The sequence below is a fragment of the Odocoileus virginianus genome, chromosome 18, assembly GCF_023699985.2.
Source record: "Odocoileus virginianus isolate 20LAN1187 ecotype Illinois chromosome 18, Ovbor_1.2, whole genome shotgun sequence".
NCBI classification, from domain to species: Eukaryota; Metazoa; Chordata; class Mammalia; order Artiodactyla; family Cervidae; genus Odocoileus; species Odocoileus virginianus.
In genome coordinates this window covers 33,499,139-33,517,759 of record NC_069691.1, presented here as the reverse complement: position 1 = coordinate 33,517,759, position 18,621 = coordinate 33,499,139, and the positions used below count along the sequence as shown (strand labels likewise).

The 18,621-nt window shown below is 34.6% G+C and overlaps 1 protein-coding gene across 1 annotated transcript in view; it reads right to left on the bottom strand.

Annotated features, from left to right (window-relative positions):
• The window catches only part of CNTLN (centlein), a 316,478-nt gene that overhangs the window by 94,795 nt on the left and 203,062 nt on the right, over positions 1-18,621 (bottom strand). The window contains exons 14-15 of the mRNA XM_070480550.1: positions 8,847-8,938; positions 2,513-3,054 (exon numbers count right to left, since the gene is read on the bottom strand). Coding sequence (XP_070336651.1) covers positions 2,513-3,054; positions 8,847-8,938 — 634 coding nt within the window. The remainder of the gene's footprint in view (positions 1-2,512; positions 3,055-8,846; positions 8,939-18,621) is intronic.

Genomic DNA, 18,621 nt, shown 5'->3' with positions numbered 1-18,621 from the left:
TCATCAAAACATTAATGCAAAATACATCACTGTCAAGGAAACTTAACATACACCAATCACAATCCCCCAAACCAGCTTCAGCTAGTTTACCTTACCCTAGAAAATAGAACCCACTAGCCTTAAAAGGAAATCCCTGATCTCCTAATCAGTCATGTTCTGTTTCTGCTTGGCCTCTTCTTACCATTGCTGTTTAGCCGCTAAGTTGTGTCCAACTCTTTTGCCATCTCATGGACTTTAGCCCACCAGGCTCCTCTATCCATGGGATTTCCCAGGAAAGAATACTGGAGTGGACTGCCGTTTTCTTCTCCAGGGGATCTTCCTGACACAAGGATCAAACCCATGTCCCCTTTATTGCAAGCAGATTCTTTACCACTGAGCCACCAGAGAAGCCCTGGCCTCTTCTAACGTGCTTTAAAACTCCCTCTTGCCTCAAATCTCTTGAAGAGTCCTCCACAGCTTGTTAGGCACTGGACTCCCCTAATCTGTGCTTGTTCCCCATACTTGTTGCTACATTGTATTTTTTTTTTCCGTTATTTGACGTCATGCTTTTGTAATGCTGTACAACATGGGAAATAAATATTAATAAGGTAATGATGATATAGTATCATACAAATATAAAAGGACCAAGCTCTATTTTCCTCACTATCCAAGTAAATTTTTTACATTTCAGACTATGAAAATCTAAAGAAATATTTGGGTTGGCCAAGAAGTTTGTTCAAATTTTCCATAAGACGAACATTATGGAAAAATCTGGATGAAGTTTTTGGCCAATCCAATAGAATATTCTGAAATCCTGAAGCTTCATTTAGGATTTCTAATAGTTTGAGAATTCTCTGCATTTGAGTGATTCCTAGGATTGTTCTGTCAGGCAGGAAATATAACATAATCCTCACAGTATAAAACTGAGTTTCACTGCTAAATAACTTAAAATGACAATCCCTATGTTTTAATAGATATGGTGATACATCTCCCAAAATACATGACCTTCTGCCATGCATTAAGAAGACAAAATTGAACTGAGTGTATTTCTTAACTTTCATGTATTTATTCACATATACATACACATGAGTAAATATGTACCACTATATTATGACAAGTGTGGTAGTACTGACTTATGAGATATAATTAGTAGATGAAACCAAAATTTCCTGGAAGACATTGATAAACACTTAGTGGGTTTTAAGTCAAGTAGGATTTTATCTCTAATTGCTTTTGAAAACATGGAAGAAAACCTTAGAAGAGATAACAAAGAAGTAGGAATACAGATTTGGTCTTTCTTACTACTTCTGTAAATTTGCTTCTGAGTTTTTCACCTGCATAAAGACCAGAGGCATGACCAATGTTCATTTAAAACACTGGTTCCCAAACTTGTCTGCATATTGAAATCAGCTGCAGAGACTCAAAAACTACTGAAGCTTGTATCTCGCTCCAGAAATTATGATTTAATTGTTCTGGGATGTGGCCTGAGCTTTGGAATTTTTATAAGATCCCCAGGTGATTCTAATATGCAAACAAGTTTGGGAACTGCATTTTAAAATGTTTCACTTCTATGTCTAAGAAAACTATCCAGAAACATCTCAAATCTAAAACAGACCACGACTGCAGATTAAAAAAAAAAAAACTTAGGAAAATAAAAGGAAATATATGCTGCTATAAAACAAGACAGAATTACAGAAAATTGTTCCATGTGTCTGTTAGCAATTCTGGCAACACTAAATGTCCCTATTATTTAGGTATAAAAAGAGGTGTTTTATCATCCATTTACCTTTGTGGTTTTACTGACGTGCTTCAAGTGTGTCTATGAATGGATAGCCAGGGGAAAAGGAAAGAAATATTATAGATTTTTAGTATTCCCTTGCAGCTATTCACTAGGGGTTATATAACTTAGAACTAGCAATCTGTAGAGCTTTAACTTTAAAGTATGAATTTTAGCCACCATTCAATTAAAGTTAGTACAATGACTTTGCATAATACATACATGAAATAATTAGTGAAGATGGTTCTTAATTTAAAGGATGTTAAACAGCTTGTAGACATCTGGTAACAAGCTGAAATGGGTCATTCAAAATTTATCTAACTAAATTAAGGGGAAAAAATGTTTCTCCTCCCAGGTTGCCATGTCACAAGATAACTAAACCGACTTAGTAGGCTTGCCTGGGAATCCTTAGCTGTCAGTGGTGAATATGCAAAGGGCCAGCAAATTAAATCAACCTGCCAAACTGTCAATTTCAAGCCTCATGACTGCATGAAAATAGCATCACTGGAAGAAATCAAGCATTGCCTTCTTTTGGGTTTCCTGGCACCTATTCAAATACTCATGCAGTTGTGGCTAATTTTGCATGCAAATTTCAGTCAATAAGCTCAGAACAAGACCTCCCAAGATATTTCAAAGGATCTGACAGTATTTTTTCTAAATACCAAATCGACAGTAGTTGAAATTCAATCTCCATTTGCTGGTGCTTTACATATGCACAGTGTCCCCACCACAGACCTAAGTTAATGAGAGCTTTACCTGCTTTCACTCATGTCCTCCCAGTCGTCCTTGCTGAGGTTCTCAAACACATTGCTCATGACCTTGATGGAGTGATTGAGAACAGTGTGGTAACGACCCACAGAGTACTTTTTCTTGGCTGTTTTAAATTTAACCTTGGTAGTGGTTGTCTTATAATCAGATTGCCCAGATCCAGATCGCGCTTCCGTGGTGGCCATCTCAGATTTAGCTTTGTCCGCTGAATGCTGTAATTTCTCCATTGAATTCATCAGCTCTTCATTTTCATTTCTCAGCTCGTTAGCTTCCGCCACTTGTCTCCTCAGGGAAACGACTTCTATCTCCAGCTCACTGATCTTTGCCTCAAGTTTAGCTTTGTCTTTCTCCGCACCCTTACTTCCCTTTTTTAACTGTTCCAGCTCTTTTTCTTTAGTCTGTGCATCTTCTTGCAGCTCTTTTACAAGGGATTTCAGGAAATCATTTTCTTTTATTAAATTTTTATTCCCTTCTTTTAATTTTCTTGACCTTTTCTCAAAAGATTTTAGCCGATTTTCCAATTCAATGACCTAAACAAAACAGTTTTATTTATTCTTTTAAAAGCCCCAAACCAGAATCTACTGTATTTTTATTATTTCTAACTTATAAGGACAAAATAAAAATGCAAAGTACTTAATTTCTAAATAATTCTAAGGTGGTATAGATAAATACATTCTAAAATGCAATAATACATCTTTTAAATAAAGGACAGATGGTAAAAGAAGTTAAAATTTTACACAATGTGATAGAGAACTAACTATACTAATAAGCTTTGCAGAGTTCTGTGAGACCATAAATGCTTTGGTTTTATAATCTGCTGTTGGGAAGGAAAACATTTCTTTCTACCATTCTAGGTTCTTTGGCTGGTCTAAGAATGAAATTGATACAAGACACATTAAAAAGAGAAAAACAAAAATTTAATAATATGCGTTACTCCTCTATACTTGGGAGATATCCAGGAAAAATGAGTAACTCCCCAAAATGGCTTATCTCCCTTAAGCCATCACCTTACATACCATTTTCATCTAAAGACAAAACAAGATTTGGGGAGGTGGGAGTCTTTTATAGGAGGTTCCCAGGAAAAACACAGTAAACAAGGGTCTGGTTAAGCAGATTCAGGTCTGTGCCTTCGCCACTGATAACAGTTTTAGAGATTTGGTTATATCTTCCTGGTACAGCAAGGTATACTCCCTTACAAACGGAGATTTCCCTTATAAATGTAAATGCTTCTTACCAAAGGATAACTTCCACTCAACTTTCAGAGCTTTTCCTGTCTGGAGTTTCTTAAAAATAGTCAGCCTAAAATAATCAATGTGCCAAAGAGGCAAATACTTTGCGGTTATATATTTTGCTCCCCCTTCACTACTCAATGTGAAAAAAAAATACTTTCAGAGAAAAACAACTTATACAAAAAGTTTAAAAAATAGGTACATGGGGAAACTTTATTATTAAAATAATATTAGTCTTCAGGTATTTAATTATCACATGAAAAACTGATGACCTAAATAGAAAATAATCAACTGAGGCTGCTTTTTCATAACTTATAAAAATATAATTTTAGTAGTTACAATGTCTAGTTTATACAAGAACTTTTTACAGTTGGAAAGTTCAAAAACTATTTGAAAAGAAAGACATTTGCACAAATAGATCTAATAAAGGACAGAATCTAATTAAGTCTGGACATAAAGGAACGAGCAATTGATTCTAAACCATGAATACAAAAATTTCAAGGAGTTGATTTCAATTTAAATCTTAAAAAATAATCAATATTGTTTAAGCACTGTTGGGGAGAAAGAAATTTTCCTCTTCTATGTTCTTATGGTTGGTCTAAGAACTACTTTGACATGAGACAGATCAACAGGAGAATATCAAAGTTTTTATAACATGTGTACATAGGAAAGACCCAGGAAACCTGAGTAGCTCACTGAAATGGCCAAAATACCATCCTCAACTTAAATACCATTTTCAGCTAAAAAAGAAAAGAGGATGCTGGGGGCGGGTAGAAGCCTACTGGTTCACGGAGGAAAGCAATCAATGAGGAGACGGGAAAGCAAATGCGTGGCAAACAAATGTCTACTGGGCCCGAGAGAAACCGCGCGACAGGGAGAGGTTTTAACAGACTTTGCCAGAGTCCTCCCTGTCGACACACCTAGCTCATACTAATTACCTTGAATAACAGGTTCCTTCCTGGGACAGGTCTTCTATCTTCATTCTTTTAGGTAGCTGGGAGACGGTCAAAGTTTCTTCCTGAGTTTGGGGCACCTTACTTGTTTTTAGTTCAAAATAACCCATATGTCAAAGGAACTTTTTGGAGTGGCAAATTTTACTCCTTTACAGTACATTTCACCATTTATTAAAAATTTTTAATAAATCTCAAAAACACATGAGGTAAGTAGAGCCAATAATCATCCTCCCAGAAAAGGAAATGGAGGCTCTGAAAACTTAACACACAGAGGTTAAGAGGTAAACATTTCCTGGTTTAAACTGGGATTCAAGTTTGATATTTTGTACCCATCCCACTATTCCACAAGCCATATGGGGAAGAAGAATTACATATATATATATATATATATATATATGGAAAATGAACAAAGAACTGGGGTCAAGAAAGAAAGAGTCAAGCAAGAAACCTTTACAGGTCTTAATAGAGATTACTCAACCTGAAGTAAACATATATGAGTTTGCACCAGACTACTGTAGATCTCTGGGAAACAAATTCTATTGTTCCCTCTCAATGCAAAACTTTACTGGAGAGCTGGATAATGTGACAAAAAATACCATGTTCAGGAATACATGAATATTTTTACTTTTTCTAAATCACTCTATCACCAAATCATATTGTCCATTTAGTAAAAAATTCTACAAGCAAATCGGGAATAAAACCCTTTTATAATCTCTTCAGTTTCTCTCAATGATTTTTTTAATCACTGCCCCAAATAGTATAGTTTTCATAAATATACTTTAAAATATTTTAGCATGTTAGATTCCAATGTGGAGTGAATTTGAAGGGACTGTATTTTTAAAAATTATTTTATGAAAATAAACTATTATAACTTTAAAAATGATTTTGACAGTGATGATATAAAAATATCAGTAAGAAGGACTTCAGTCTGGAGGAAATTGAATTTTGAGCCTGGTCTAGATCTCAGATCTAGCTCTGACTGCTTTACCCCATGAGATATTAATCTATTTTACCTTTACTTTCCTTATCTGTAAAATGGGAATAGTAACAGCTATCTTCTAAGTTATAAGTACTAAATATGATCATATACAACAATTCTTAGCAAACAGTAAGTTCTAAACAGTTTATCATCATCATCTCATTATTATTAATCATAACAGCTATTTAATAAAATTACTTGAGCTAAAAATGCAATTACCTACACTAAATACTGCTGAATTAGCTATTAAATCAACTTACACTTTTGATTAAAATATAATATGTTATGAAGAAGTGTAACATCTTAAATTTGAGAGTTCAATCCTGGAAACTGGCTTTTTTTTTTTTTTTTTTAAGATTGGGTACAACTCATGAAAATTTCATATGCAACAATGGAGAAATACCTTTTTTAGATCTGGTATGTTTAAAATGTTTAAAGTTTGTTAACTGCCTACTGTGAATCTATGTTTAATCATAAGAATTAGTAAAGATTATTTGTATTTAAGTTTAAAATGGGAAACAACATAGATACTACTTCTAAAGAATTTGATGAAGGAAAGTTCATAGCACATAAGAAAGTGTTATTCAAGGTACACTCTCTAAAAATTGTTGTCAAATTGACTTTGCTGCTGCTGCTGCTAAATCATTTCGTCGTGTCCAACTCTGTGCGACCCCAAAGACAGCATCCCACCAGGCTCCTCTGACCCTGGGATTCTCCAGGCAAGAATACTTTAGTGGGTTGCCATTTCCTTCTCCAATGCATGCATGCTAAGTCACTTCAGTGCTGTCTGACTCTGTGCGACCCTATGGACAGCAGCCCACCAGGCTCCTCTGTCCACGGGATTCTCTAGGTAAGAATACTGGAGTGGGTTGCCATTTCCTTCTCCCAAATTGACTTTACTTTTCCAAAAATAGAAAGGAAAATTTCAACCTATATTTGAAAATGAAAGTCTAGGGAATTGTTAAAAGCATTTGGTTTGGGTGCTAATAGATCATCTCAAGTCCAGTATTGAGAATTTAATTTACCAAAAAGATGGCTTCTTTCAAAACTGAAATAAAACACCTGACTTTTTGAAGTTTGTGTATTACTTTGCTAGAGCTGTCATAACAATGTACACAGATTGGGTGACTTAAACCCTAATAACCTCATTATAACTTAACTCTTTAAAGACCTTCATCTTCAAATATAGTCATATTCTGAGATACAGGAGATTAGGACTTTGACATATGAATTTGGTTGGAGGAGGAGACACAATTGGGCTTCCTGGTGGCTCAGATGCTAAAGAATCTGCCTGCAATGCAGGAGACCTGGGCTCGATCCCTGGGTTGGGAAGATCCCCTGGAGAAGGGAGACATAATTTACCCCATAAGGGTTGAAATGTTAATAATTTTTTTAAAAAAACAAATCTACTCATATGTTTCATTTCTACTATGTACAAATATTGTTTTCATGTTTTCACTATCTTTTAAAGCCATTCTGAATTTCATATATACCCTTGTAAAATAAGGAAACTCAACTAAAAGGGGTTAAATTAATGACTCATACAGCTGCATTTTTTTAAGTGAAAAATTTGACACACGGTCCTATGAAAATAATTCCTTTGGGTTTTTCAGGAGTTAAAATGGATTTCTGGATCTGCTATAGTAGTAGACAAGGAAGGGGAACAGAATTCTGACACTCTAAAATGTCTCTTTGGCACGTCTTCTCTTGAGCTGGTTGTTTTTAAGAAACTGCAGACATAGGAGAATATCTAAAAACTGAGTAGTAACTGACTCCAGAGCCCCAACCTCTTTTCTTGTCTTTAGTTGAAGAAGGTATTTAAGGTGATAGCTTAGGCCATTTCATAGTATCACTTTCCAAGGGTGATCTTTCATGTATACAGGAAGTATACATGTTATTAAACTTATATTTTTCCCTGTTAACCTGTCTTTTTATTACAAGGGATGTCTTATCCAACAACGTAGAAGAATAGAGGAAAATTATTTTTCCTTCTCCACATTATTTATGGCAGTTGGAATGAAATAATAAATTTCTTCAGGGTTTATACCCCAAGGTAGTAAGTAGCAGTATAGTATAATATGTCATGGAGATAAAAATTATACAAAACCTGGCAAAAATGAACAAATTGTTCTGAAACAAAAAAGGTAAGCTGCTATAAACTGTATCACATTCTATCTGGAAGTACATACTTTATTTCAATTACTTATTTTACCTTAAGATAAATGAACATGAGCATTTCTTGTTTTCTATGTTATAATGCCAAACTGATATGTGTCATTCAGTAATAATGAGATGACAGCCTCTGTTACCTGACCATATGGCGAGTGTTAGAAGCATAAGGAATCTCATCATCTGCTGTATATCAACAGATTTCCTACAAATCAATCCACAGATGTACAAAATTTAAGTAACTACATTAATATTTTTGTCTATATATCTGGACACTTACAGCTTTTTCTAAGTATCCAAGTGGTAGCTGGTTACACAAATAATCTATTTAAAGAACATTTCCTTTATAACAATAACAAAAAGTGCTAAAATAAAACCAAGCCCGTTTAACTGAAATTGATGACTACTATTTAAGTACAAAATTGCAAAGACAAATGTTAAGATTTTTAAACAACATTTTATTAATGAAGATGACCATGTTGTAAAGTGACTATAGGATTTATATGGAGGGGTTTTGTTAAAACAGGGAGAGTTATACCAAATCATATGGGCATAAATGTTTCTCTAAAATGAGATGAGAATGTGTAACTTTCAACTTTAACTTTAAAATTATAAACATATTATACTTTAAAAATTTATAAAATTATAAACATTTTACTACATAAAACTAAAACTATTCTTTTTTTTAGTTTAAATATTGTAGTTTAAATAAGTGTGTTGAAATGTAAAAATTTTTGTACTTTCTATTGTTATCATTCTTTTTATCTCTTGAAAATATTTTAAATCTATGTCAAAAGAAGCATAAGTGTTTCCACATTTTTTATTTCACTAACATTGATTTTTTAGCCCCATTTTGGTAAGCCAGTGATTTTGAATTTAAATTAAGGATTCACACAAGATTTAACTTCATGATCCCTCATTTTAAAACATAATCCTTTATGTTAAAATTCAGATTTAACTTGCTCAGTTCAATATCTTAAAGATTAGAATACCTTCTGTAATGTCTGCTCCGACATTTCTTTCCAATTCTTCTCTGGAGTACTCTTCTTGACCCCATCATCTTCATCGTGTCTAAAGAGTTGTTCTGGTAGAGAATAAATAATATAGTATGTCTATATAGTATTACATATATATATATATATATATATATATATATATAATATATTATGGTACCTCATATACTGCTGAAACACTGTCCTGTCATTTAAGGAAAAGGGGTCTATAGTTTCTCCACTATGAATAATGTAGTCTATTTCATTGTCAAATATTGGCCATAAACTGAATGGTGACCCTTTTCAAGATTTTCAGTCACATAATTATGAATCTTTGTAGTGTCACTTTTTTTTTCTTGGCAGTGTAAGATTTTCAAAGGTACAACAGATCTGCAGGTTAACAATGCTGTACTTTTATTCCCATTTTCATTCTTTTGTAGACTATTCCCTCTTTGCCTTAAAAGCAGAATTCACTGCCTTTTTATCTACACAGTCACTACTAGTTTTGTTCTCTGGATCTTGTTCCCTGCCAGGAGGATCAGAGTGATTGCAGAACAAAGCAAATAGTCACAGAATTAGGGTGGACTGAAACTGTAACACCCCCTACCACCACCTTTTCTTTTTTTTTTTTAAGTAAAAGATCCTGTACTGGCAGAGTAAAGCACAAAAATCACATTTTCAGAATAACTGACTTTACCCAGTCAAGGGTAAAGTTCAAATCATTCCTACACTGCCCAAGCATCCCTTCAAACAAGCAAAACTATATATAAGAAACATAACAACATTAAAGGAAAAAACAATCGTAAAACTTCAGTTAATATTATTAGAACTGAAATACATTAAAACCTATAAATATTTTTCTTAGATAAATTAGTGACAAATTTAATATTTTCTTACTGAATTATTTTTGAATTATATTTCTCAAAAAATCAAAAAGGGGGCAAAAATAACAATACATAAAGCTAAAAGGCTGAATATCTGTATTAGTCTGCGATGATTTTGCTTTAAAGTATGCTTGGCTGCTGTAGGTCAGTGTAAAACTTTGATTTATCAACAAAGGAAAAAGAAAACAATATTATTCTCTGTAGAGTAGAAATCCTCTTGGTATAAACAGTGACTAACAAGTTTGTTAGAGTGAATTAGGCATTTCTTTTGTCTTTGAAACATGACATATCCAATTAAAACTTCTGTACTCACGAAATAAATAGAACATTATCCTAAGGATAATAAAAGTCAGAATAGGTAGAATTTGCCACCTAGGGAATATGTACCTTTACCCTGAAAATCATCGATTGGTTCCCAAGTTTCTCTTTCTAGTCCCCTAACACCATGGTGCTGAATTCATTTACAACATTCTTTCAGCAATATAGAAATAATATGCAAATACAATTCATCTGTTCTAGTGATTTAAATATCTGCTATAGTTCTTAGTAAAATATTTATACTTAAAAATAAGAAAACAGTTCTATTTTCAAAGACCATACAGTACTAAAAGTAGCTAAATAATTCCAACAAAATTAATGTTAAAGACATTTAAAAGTGAATTTGATTGCTGTTTTTGTGCTCCTAAATGTGCTTCAAGATTCACAGGTGGACTGAAAGAGCATGTTCACTCGTGGTTTTCCACTGAAAATTCTGTTTCTCACCTTCACAGGTCTTATAAAGAATATACAAGCAGCCTGACCCAGGCCAAGGAGAGGAACAAAGACCCAAGTCTCTGCCCCTTAATTCCCTTCCCTTCCAAGGATCTCAGGATTTGGGAACTGAACAAAGAGGATCTAGTTAGAAATATACAGGTCTATGTTTGTCCTTTGGTAGATGTATGAGAATATGCTTCACCTTAAGATCAGTTCAGTACCATTCACTCAGTCGTGTCCGACTTTTTGCAAGCCCATGGACTGCAGCACACCAGGCCTCCCTGTCCATCACCAACTCCTGGAGCTTGCTCAAACTCATGTCCATTGAGTTGGAGATGCCATCCAACCATCTCAGCCTCTGTTGTCCCCTTCTTCTTCTGCCTTCAATCTTTCCCAGCATCAGGGTCTTTTCCAATGAGTCATTTCTTCCCATTTCTTTGGCATTTCCTCGCCAAAGTTTTGAAGCTTCAACTTCAGCATCAATCCTTCCAATGAATATTCAGGACTGATTTCCTTTAGGATTGACTGGTTGGATCTCCTTGCAGTGCAAGGGACTCTCAAGAGTCTTCTCCAACACCATAGATCAAAAGCATCAATTCTTTGATGCTCAGGTTTCTTCACAGTTCAACTCTCACATCCATACATGACCACTGGAAAAACCAGAGCTTTGACTAGACAGACCTTTGTTGGCAAAGTAATGTCTCTGCTTTTTAATATGCTGTCTAGGTTGGTCATAGCTTTTCTTCCAAGGAGCAAGCATTTTGTTTTTGTTTTCGTTTTTTTTTAGTTTCGTGGCTGCAGTCACCATCTGCAGTGATTTTGGAGCCCAAAAAAATAAAGTCTCTCACTGTTTCCACTATTTCCCCATCTATTTCCCATGAAGTGATGGGACCGGATGCCATGATCTTAGTTTTCTGAATGTTGAGTTTTAAGCCAGCTTTTTCACTTTCCTCTTTCACTTTCATCAAGAGGCTCTTAGTTCCTCTTTGCTTTCTACCATAAAGGTGGTGTCATCTAAATATCTGAGGTCATTGATATTTCTCCCAGCAATCTCGATTCCAGCTTGTGCTCCCTCTAGCCCGGCATTTCGCATGATGTACTTTGCATGATGTACTTTGCATATAAATTAAATAAGCAGGGTGACAATACACAGCCTTGACGTACTCCTTTCCCGTTTTGGAACCAGTCTGTTGTTCCATATCTGGTTCTAACTGTTGCTTCTTAACCTGCATACAGATTTCTCAGGAGGCAGGTCAGGTGGTCTGGTATTCCCACTTTTAAGAATTTTCCACAGTTTGTTGTGATCCACACAGTCAAAGGCTTTAGTGCAGTCAATGCACCAGAAGTAGCTGTTTTTCTGGAATTCTCTTGCTTTTGATTCAACAGATGTTGGCAATTTGATCTCTGGTTCCTCTGCCTTTTCTAAATCCAGCTTGAATATCTGGAAGTTCTTGGTTCACATACTGTTGAAGCCTAGCTTGGAGAATTTGAGCATTACTTTGTTAGCATGAGTGCAATTGTGTGGTAGTTTGAGGAAGGCTTTCTTATCTCTCCTTGCTATTCTTTGCAACTTTGGCATTCAGATGGATGTATTTTTCCTTTTCTCCTTTGCCTTTCGCTTCTCTTCTTTTCTCAGCTATTTGTAAGGCCTCCTCAGACAACCATTTTGTCTTTTTTAATTTCTTTTTCTTGGGGATGGTTTTGATCACCGTCTCCTGTTCACTGTCACAAACCTCCATCCATAGTTCTTCAGGCACTCTGTCTATCAGATCTAATCCCTTGAATCTAATTGTCACTTGCACCATATAATCGAAAGGGATTTTGGTCTAGTGGTTTTCACTACTTTCTTCATTTTAAGTATGAATTTTGCAGTAAGGAGTTCATGACCTGACCCACAGTCAGCTCCCAGTCTTCTTTTTACTTAATGAATAGAACTTCTCCATCTTCAGCCGCAAAGAAAATCAATCTGATTTCAGTATTGACCATCTGGTGATGTCCATGTATAGAGTGATCCCTTGTGTTGTTGGAATAGGGTGTTTACCATGACCAGTGTGTTCTCTTGGCAAAACTCTGTTATAGCCTTTGCCCTGCTTCATTTTTGTACTCCTAGGTCAAACTCGCCTGTTACTCCAAGTATGTTTCACCTTACTGGAAATTTATTTTTTAAATTGTTTTAAATGTTTTACTGTTATTTTCACTCCTATTTTTTTTACTCTTACATTTATTTTGTCCCCTTAATTCTCCTAGATAACATTAAAAATTAATGTAAATTCTTGAATAATTTCTCCTTCTTTTAGATATTTTAAAAAATTATTTAAAATCTGTTATTATGGAGGGTTGCAGAATATAGTAGCCTAAAAATGCCACTTTGGCATATTGATTATTTTGGACAGTAGGCACTTAAAAAAAAACAGAGGGACAGATTTTCCTAGAATACCCCTTATCTGCTGAAAGACCCTCCAAAAGGAACTCACTCCCGTAAAGTTTCACCAGAGAAGATTAATTCTTATCACAGGAGGAGGAAACTAGAAGCCCACACTAGATCCAGACAAGCTTTATTACAAACTATGATAGCTCTCAGCTAGTCTCTTGAGGGCCCATTCATTTTTCCTAAAATCATTTAGTCTCACTTAAGAGGCCTACATCCCTCCTCCTCCTCTCTTCCTTTTAGAAGAGTATGTAATTCTGAATTCTAAAGCCTCCTATTTGAATACTCACTTTTCCCTGGGTATCTTCCATGTGTACATAAGACATATATATTAATAAATTTGTTTTTCTTACTCTGTCTTTTACTATAGGGGTTTCAGTTAAGAACTCAGCAAGGTAGAAGGAAAATTTCTTATTCCTTCCCTCCAATTATTTTTTTATTCATCTTAATTTTTGTTTCCTACACTAACTTTATTAAAGGTCTGTTTGTGATCATATTAATTTGGGATACAAAGAAAGGGGAATAGGCATCTTGAGTACTGGCAATTTCCTAAAAATACTGAAACCAAGTAGACCCTGTGGGGGTTCCTGGGTATGAAAGCCTGTCTGTGTCCCCTATTCTGTGTTTGTAGGGAAGAGATCCAGCCTCTATGACCTTCCTTGACTCCCAAAGGGCAGATTCAAACATCTGCCAATCAGGGAAGGGAGGGAATGCAGAGACAAGGCAGGAATAGCCAAGAAACAAGTGTGCAGCCCAGTTCTGGTTCTGCCTCAAGGGATACACATAGCAGTAATCTAGGGTGCAGGCTTTGTACTCACCTTAATATTATCAGCAACCCCACTCCTAAACTATTACAGTAAAATGCCTCACCAGGTTCTCCCAGGTTGAGACACACAGTTTTCAAGGGCAGGACCCCATTGTGCCCCACTATGCCTGGCAAAGCAATAAAGCTTCTCTTCTCAACTTCACTCAAAACTCACTCTCTGAAATTCAATTCAGCATCAGTGCACAGAGGCTGAGTTTCCTGGCATCAATATTACTATATTTTCTTCATTTTTAGGAAAAAATAAGAGTCAAAGTGAGCAGTGGAGAAGGAAATGGCAACTCACTTCAGTATTCTTGCCTGGAAAATTCAATGGATATAGGAGCCTATTGGGCTATTTTCCAGGGGGTCACAAAAAGCTGGACATGACTGAGCAACTGAGCATACACACAGCACATAGTGAGCATATTACTTTAGAGGGTACTTGTCATTCAGTAAAATAAGAAATATATCTTTGGTCTCTTTTCTTGGCTCCCTATATAGAGCTTCTAAAAGTCCTCGGAATTTCATGAGTGACAGAGAGATAGAGGTAAGAAAATTATCTTCTGTTATTCATAACAGGCCCCTTTTCACAAGTTTCCCTTAAATCTATTTTCCTTTATATTTCACTCTACTTAACACAAGCTGGGATATAAAATTCTTGTTGGAGACACCAACAAAAGTTGCAGGGTACAAAATTAATACACAGAAATGTCTTGCATTTCTATATACTAACAACAAAAGATAAGAAAGAGAAATAAATGAAAAAATCCCATTTACCATCTCATTAAAAGAATAAAATACCTAGGAATAAACCTAACTAAAGAGATAAAAGAATTGCACTTTGAAAACTATAAGACACTAATAAGGTAAATAATAAATGATACAAACAGATGAAAAGATACACCATATTCTTGGATTGGAAGAATAAATATTGTCAAAATGCCCATACATTTTGTAGATGCCCAAGGCAATCTACAGATTCAGTACAATCCCTATCAAATTATCAACAGCTTTTTTTCACAGAACAATAATTTAAAAATATTCTAATTCATATCGAAAATAAAAGACTCCAAACAGCAAAAGCATCCTGGTGGAATCAGGCTCGTTAACCTCAGACAATACTACAAAGTTACAGTCACCCAAACAGTATGGTACTAGCACAAAAACTAAAATACTGATAATGGAACAGGATAGGAAGCCTGGAAATAAACCCATGCATCTATGGTCAATTAATCTACGACAAAGGAAGTAAGAATATATAATAGAGAAAAACACTCTCTTCAAAAAGTGATGCTGGGAAAACTGCACAGCCACATGTAATAGATGTAAATAGCCACATGTAAATAGAACATTCTCTAAATCCATACAGAAAAATAAACTCAAAATGGATTAAAGACCTGAATGTAAAACTGCATATTATAAAACTCTTGGAGGGAAACAGGCAGAACACTCTGTGACATAAATTGCAGCAATATTTTTTTTTTTTTGGATTCACCTCCTAGAGTAATGAAAATAAAAAGAGAAATAAACAAATGGCATATAATCAAACTTAAAAGCTTTTTCACAGCACAAAAAAAAAAAATACATAAGCAAAATGAAAAGACAACCCACAGAATGGGAGAAAACATTTGCAAATGAAGCGACCAACAAGGCATTAACCTCCAAAATACAAAATGGGTCATGCAGCTCAATATCAAGAAAACAAACACCACAATCAAAAAACGGGCAGAAGATCTAAGCAGACAATTCTCTAAATAAAGCATTCACATTTCCAAAAACCACATGAAAATATGTTCAACATTACTAATTCTTAGATAACTGCAAATCAAAACTACAATAAATATCGCCTCACAATGGTAATAATGGCCATCATCAAAAACTGTGCAAACAATAAATGCTGGAGAGGGTGTGGAGAAAATGGGAACCCTCCAAAACTACTGGTATGAATGTAAATTGGTACAACCACTATGGAGAACAAGAAGGAGGTTCCTTAAAAAGATATAAACAGAACTGTATAATCCAGCAATCTCACTCCTGAGTATATATCCAGAGAAACTATAATTCAGAAAGATATACGCACCCCAGTGTTCACTGCAGCACTGTTAACAGCAGCGAGGTCATGGAAACAACCTAAATCTCCATCAACAGAGGAGTGGATAAAGATGTAGAACATATACAACAGGATAGTAGTCAAGTCATTAAAAGGGAAGAAATGCCACTTGCAGCAACATGGATGGATCCAAAGATAAAGTGAAGTAAGTCAGAAAAAGAAAGACAAATTACTTGTATGTGGAATCTAAAACTTTAAACAAATGAACTTACTCTCTAAACAGAAACAGACTCACAGACTTCAAAAATAAACTCTTATTGTTACCAAAGGGAAAGGGAGGGGGATAAATTAGGAGTTTGGTATTAACATATATACACTACTATATACAAAATAGATAATCAATAAGGACCTAGTGAACTCTACTCAATATTATATAATAACCAATATGGGAAAAGAATCTGAAAAATAATGGATATATGTATGTGAATAATGAATCACCTAGTTATATACCTTAAACTAATACAATACTGTAAATTAACTATAATATACAGCAAAATTTTTTTAAAAGTTTAAGTGTTGTCAACTTAAGACAGGCTGTTATAGATATAAGTTGTCATATATAAGCCTCCTGTGTGTTTGCATGCTAAGATGCTTCAGTCATGTTTGACTCTTAGCGACCCGATGGACTGAAGCCCACCAGGCTCCACTGTCCATGGGATTCTCCAGGCAAGAACATTGGAGTGGGTTGCCATTTCCTCTTCCAGTGGATCTCCCTGACCCAGGGATTGAACCCGTGTCTCTTAATGTTTCCTGCATTGGCAGGCACGTTCTTTTCCATTAGCAACCTGGGAAGCCAATATAAGCTGCCTAGTAACCGCAAAGCAAAAACCTACAATAAACACACAAAAGATAAACAGAAAGGAATATAAGTACATTTATATAACTAAAGAAAGTTATCAAAATATAAAAGAAGAGAATAAGAGAATAAAGGAAGAGAGTAGGACTACAAAAACAGCCAGTAAACAATTAACAAAAAAATCAATACGTACATACATATCAGCAATTATTTTAAGTGGAAATGCCCTAAATTCTCCAAAGACATAGAGTAGCTAGATCATTAAAAGTAAGACAAGACCTATCTATATACTGATTACAAAAGATTCACTATAGATGTTAAGACACACATAGACTGAACATGAAAGGATTGAAAAAATTATTTCATGCAAAAAGAAACCAAAAGGAAGATGAAGTAGTGACACTTATATCAGACAAAACAGACTTTAAAACAAGACTGTTACAGAAAACAAAGATGGATATTATATAATGATGAATAGGTTATTCAACAAGAGGATTTAACATTTGCAAATATTCATACACCCTACATAAGAGCACCTAAATAGAGAAAGCAAATATTAAGAGACCTAATAGGAGAAACAGACAGTAATATAGTAGCTGTTCTGCTCAGATTTAATATTTCATGATAGTTCAGTCTTACTAGGTGGTATGTTTCCAGGAATTTATCCATTTATTTTCTAGGTTGAGCAATTTGTTGGAATTTATTTATTATAAGTATTTTCCTATGATTCTTTATATTGTATTTGTGTTATCAGTTGTAACATCTCCTGTTTCATTTTTTATTTTATTTGAGTTCTTTTCTTCTTATACCTATAGCTAAAGGCTTGTCAATTTTATCTTTTCAAAGAACCAGCTCTGAACAGATTTATAACTGGTAAGGAGACTGAATCAGTAATCAAAAACCTCCCAACAAACAAAAACCAGGACCAGATGGCTTCATTAATGAATTCTACAAAATATTTAAAGAATTAATATCAAAAAAAGAATTAATATCAATTCTTCTCAAACTCTTCCAAAATATTTAAGAGAAGGGAGCTCTTCCAAACTCATTTTACATGGCCAATATTCTCTTGATACCAAAACCAGAAAAGGACACCACAAAAAAATGAAAACTATGGGCCAATTTTAAAATGGGCTGAAGATCTAAACAGACATTCTTCAAAAGAAGACATACAAGCATAATTTGCTTTAGTATGCTTTGCTTTACTCTTCCTAGATGCTGTGCTTTTCAACAAATTGAGTATGTGTGGCAACCTTCTGTCAGCCAAGTCTACAGGTGCCATTTCTAACAGCATTTGGTCATTTTATGTCTCTGTTCCACATTTTGGTAATTTTCCCAATATTTCAAGCCCTCCTCAAGCAAAATGATTACAACCTACAGAAAACTCAAGATGACAGATAGAATTTTTTAACAATAAAGTGCTTTTTAATTAAGATAAGTGCATTTTTTCAGACATAATGATATTGTACACTTAATAAACTACAATATAGTGTAAATACAATTTTTATGTGCACTGGGAAACCACATAAATCATGTGACCTGCTTTATAGCAATATTTATTGTATTGTGGTGATCTGGAAAAAATACCTCACAATATCTCCTAGAAATGCCTGTACAGATGGCCAACAGATACATGAAAAGATGTTCAACATCATTAATCATTAGGGAACACAAATCAAAACCATACTGAGATATCATCTCATATCTTTTAGAATATCTATTATGAAAAGGACAGAAAGTAACAAATCATGCTGAGAATGTGGAGAAAAGAGAACCCTTGTGCACTTCTGGTGGGAATATAAAGAAGTGCAGTCACTTTGTATAACAATACGGAGGTTCTTCAAAAAAATAAAAATAGAACTACCATATGATCCAGCAATTCTACTTCTGAGTATTTATCCAAAGAAGATGAAAACACTAACATGAAAAGATATATACACCCCAATGTTCACTACAGCATTGTTTATGATAGCCAAGATATGGAAATAACCTAGGTGTT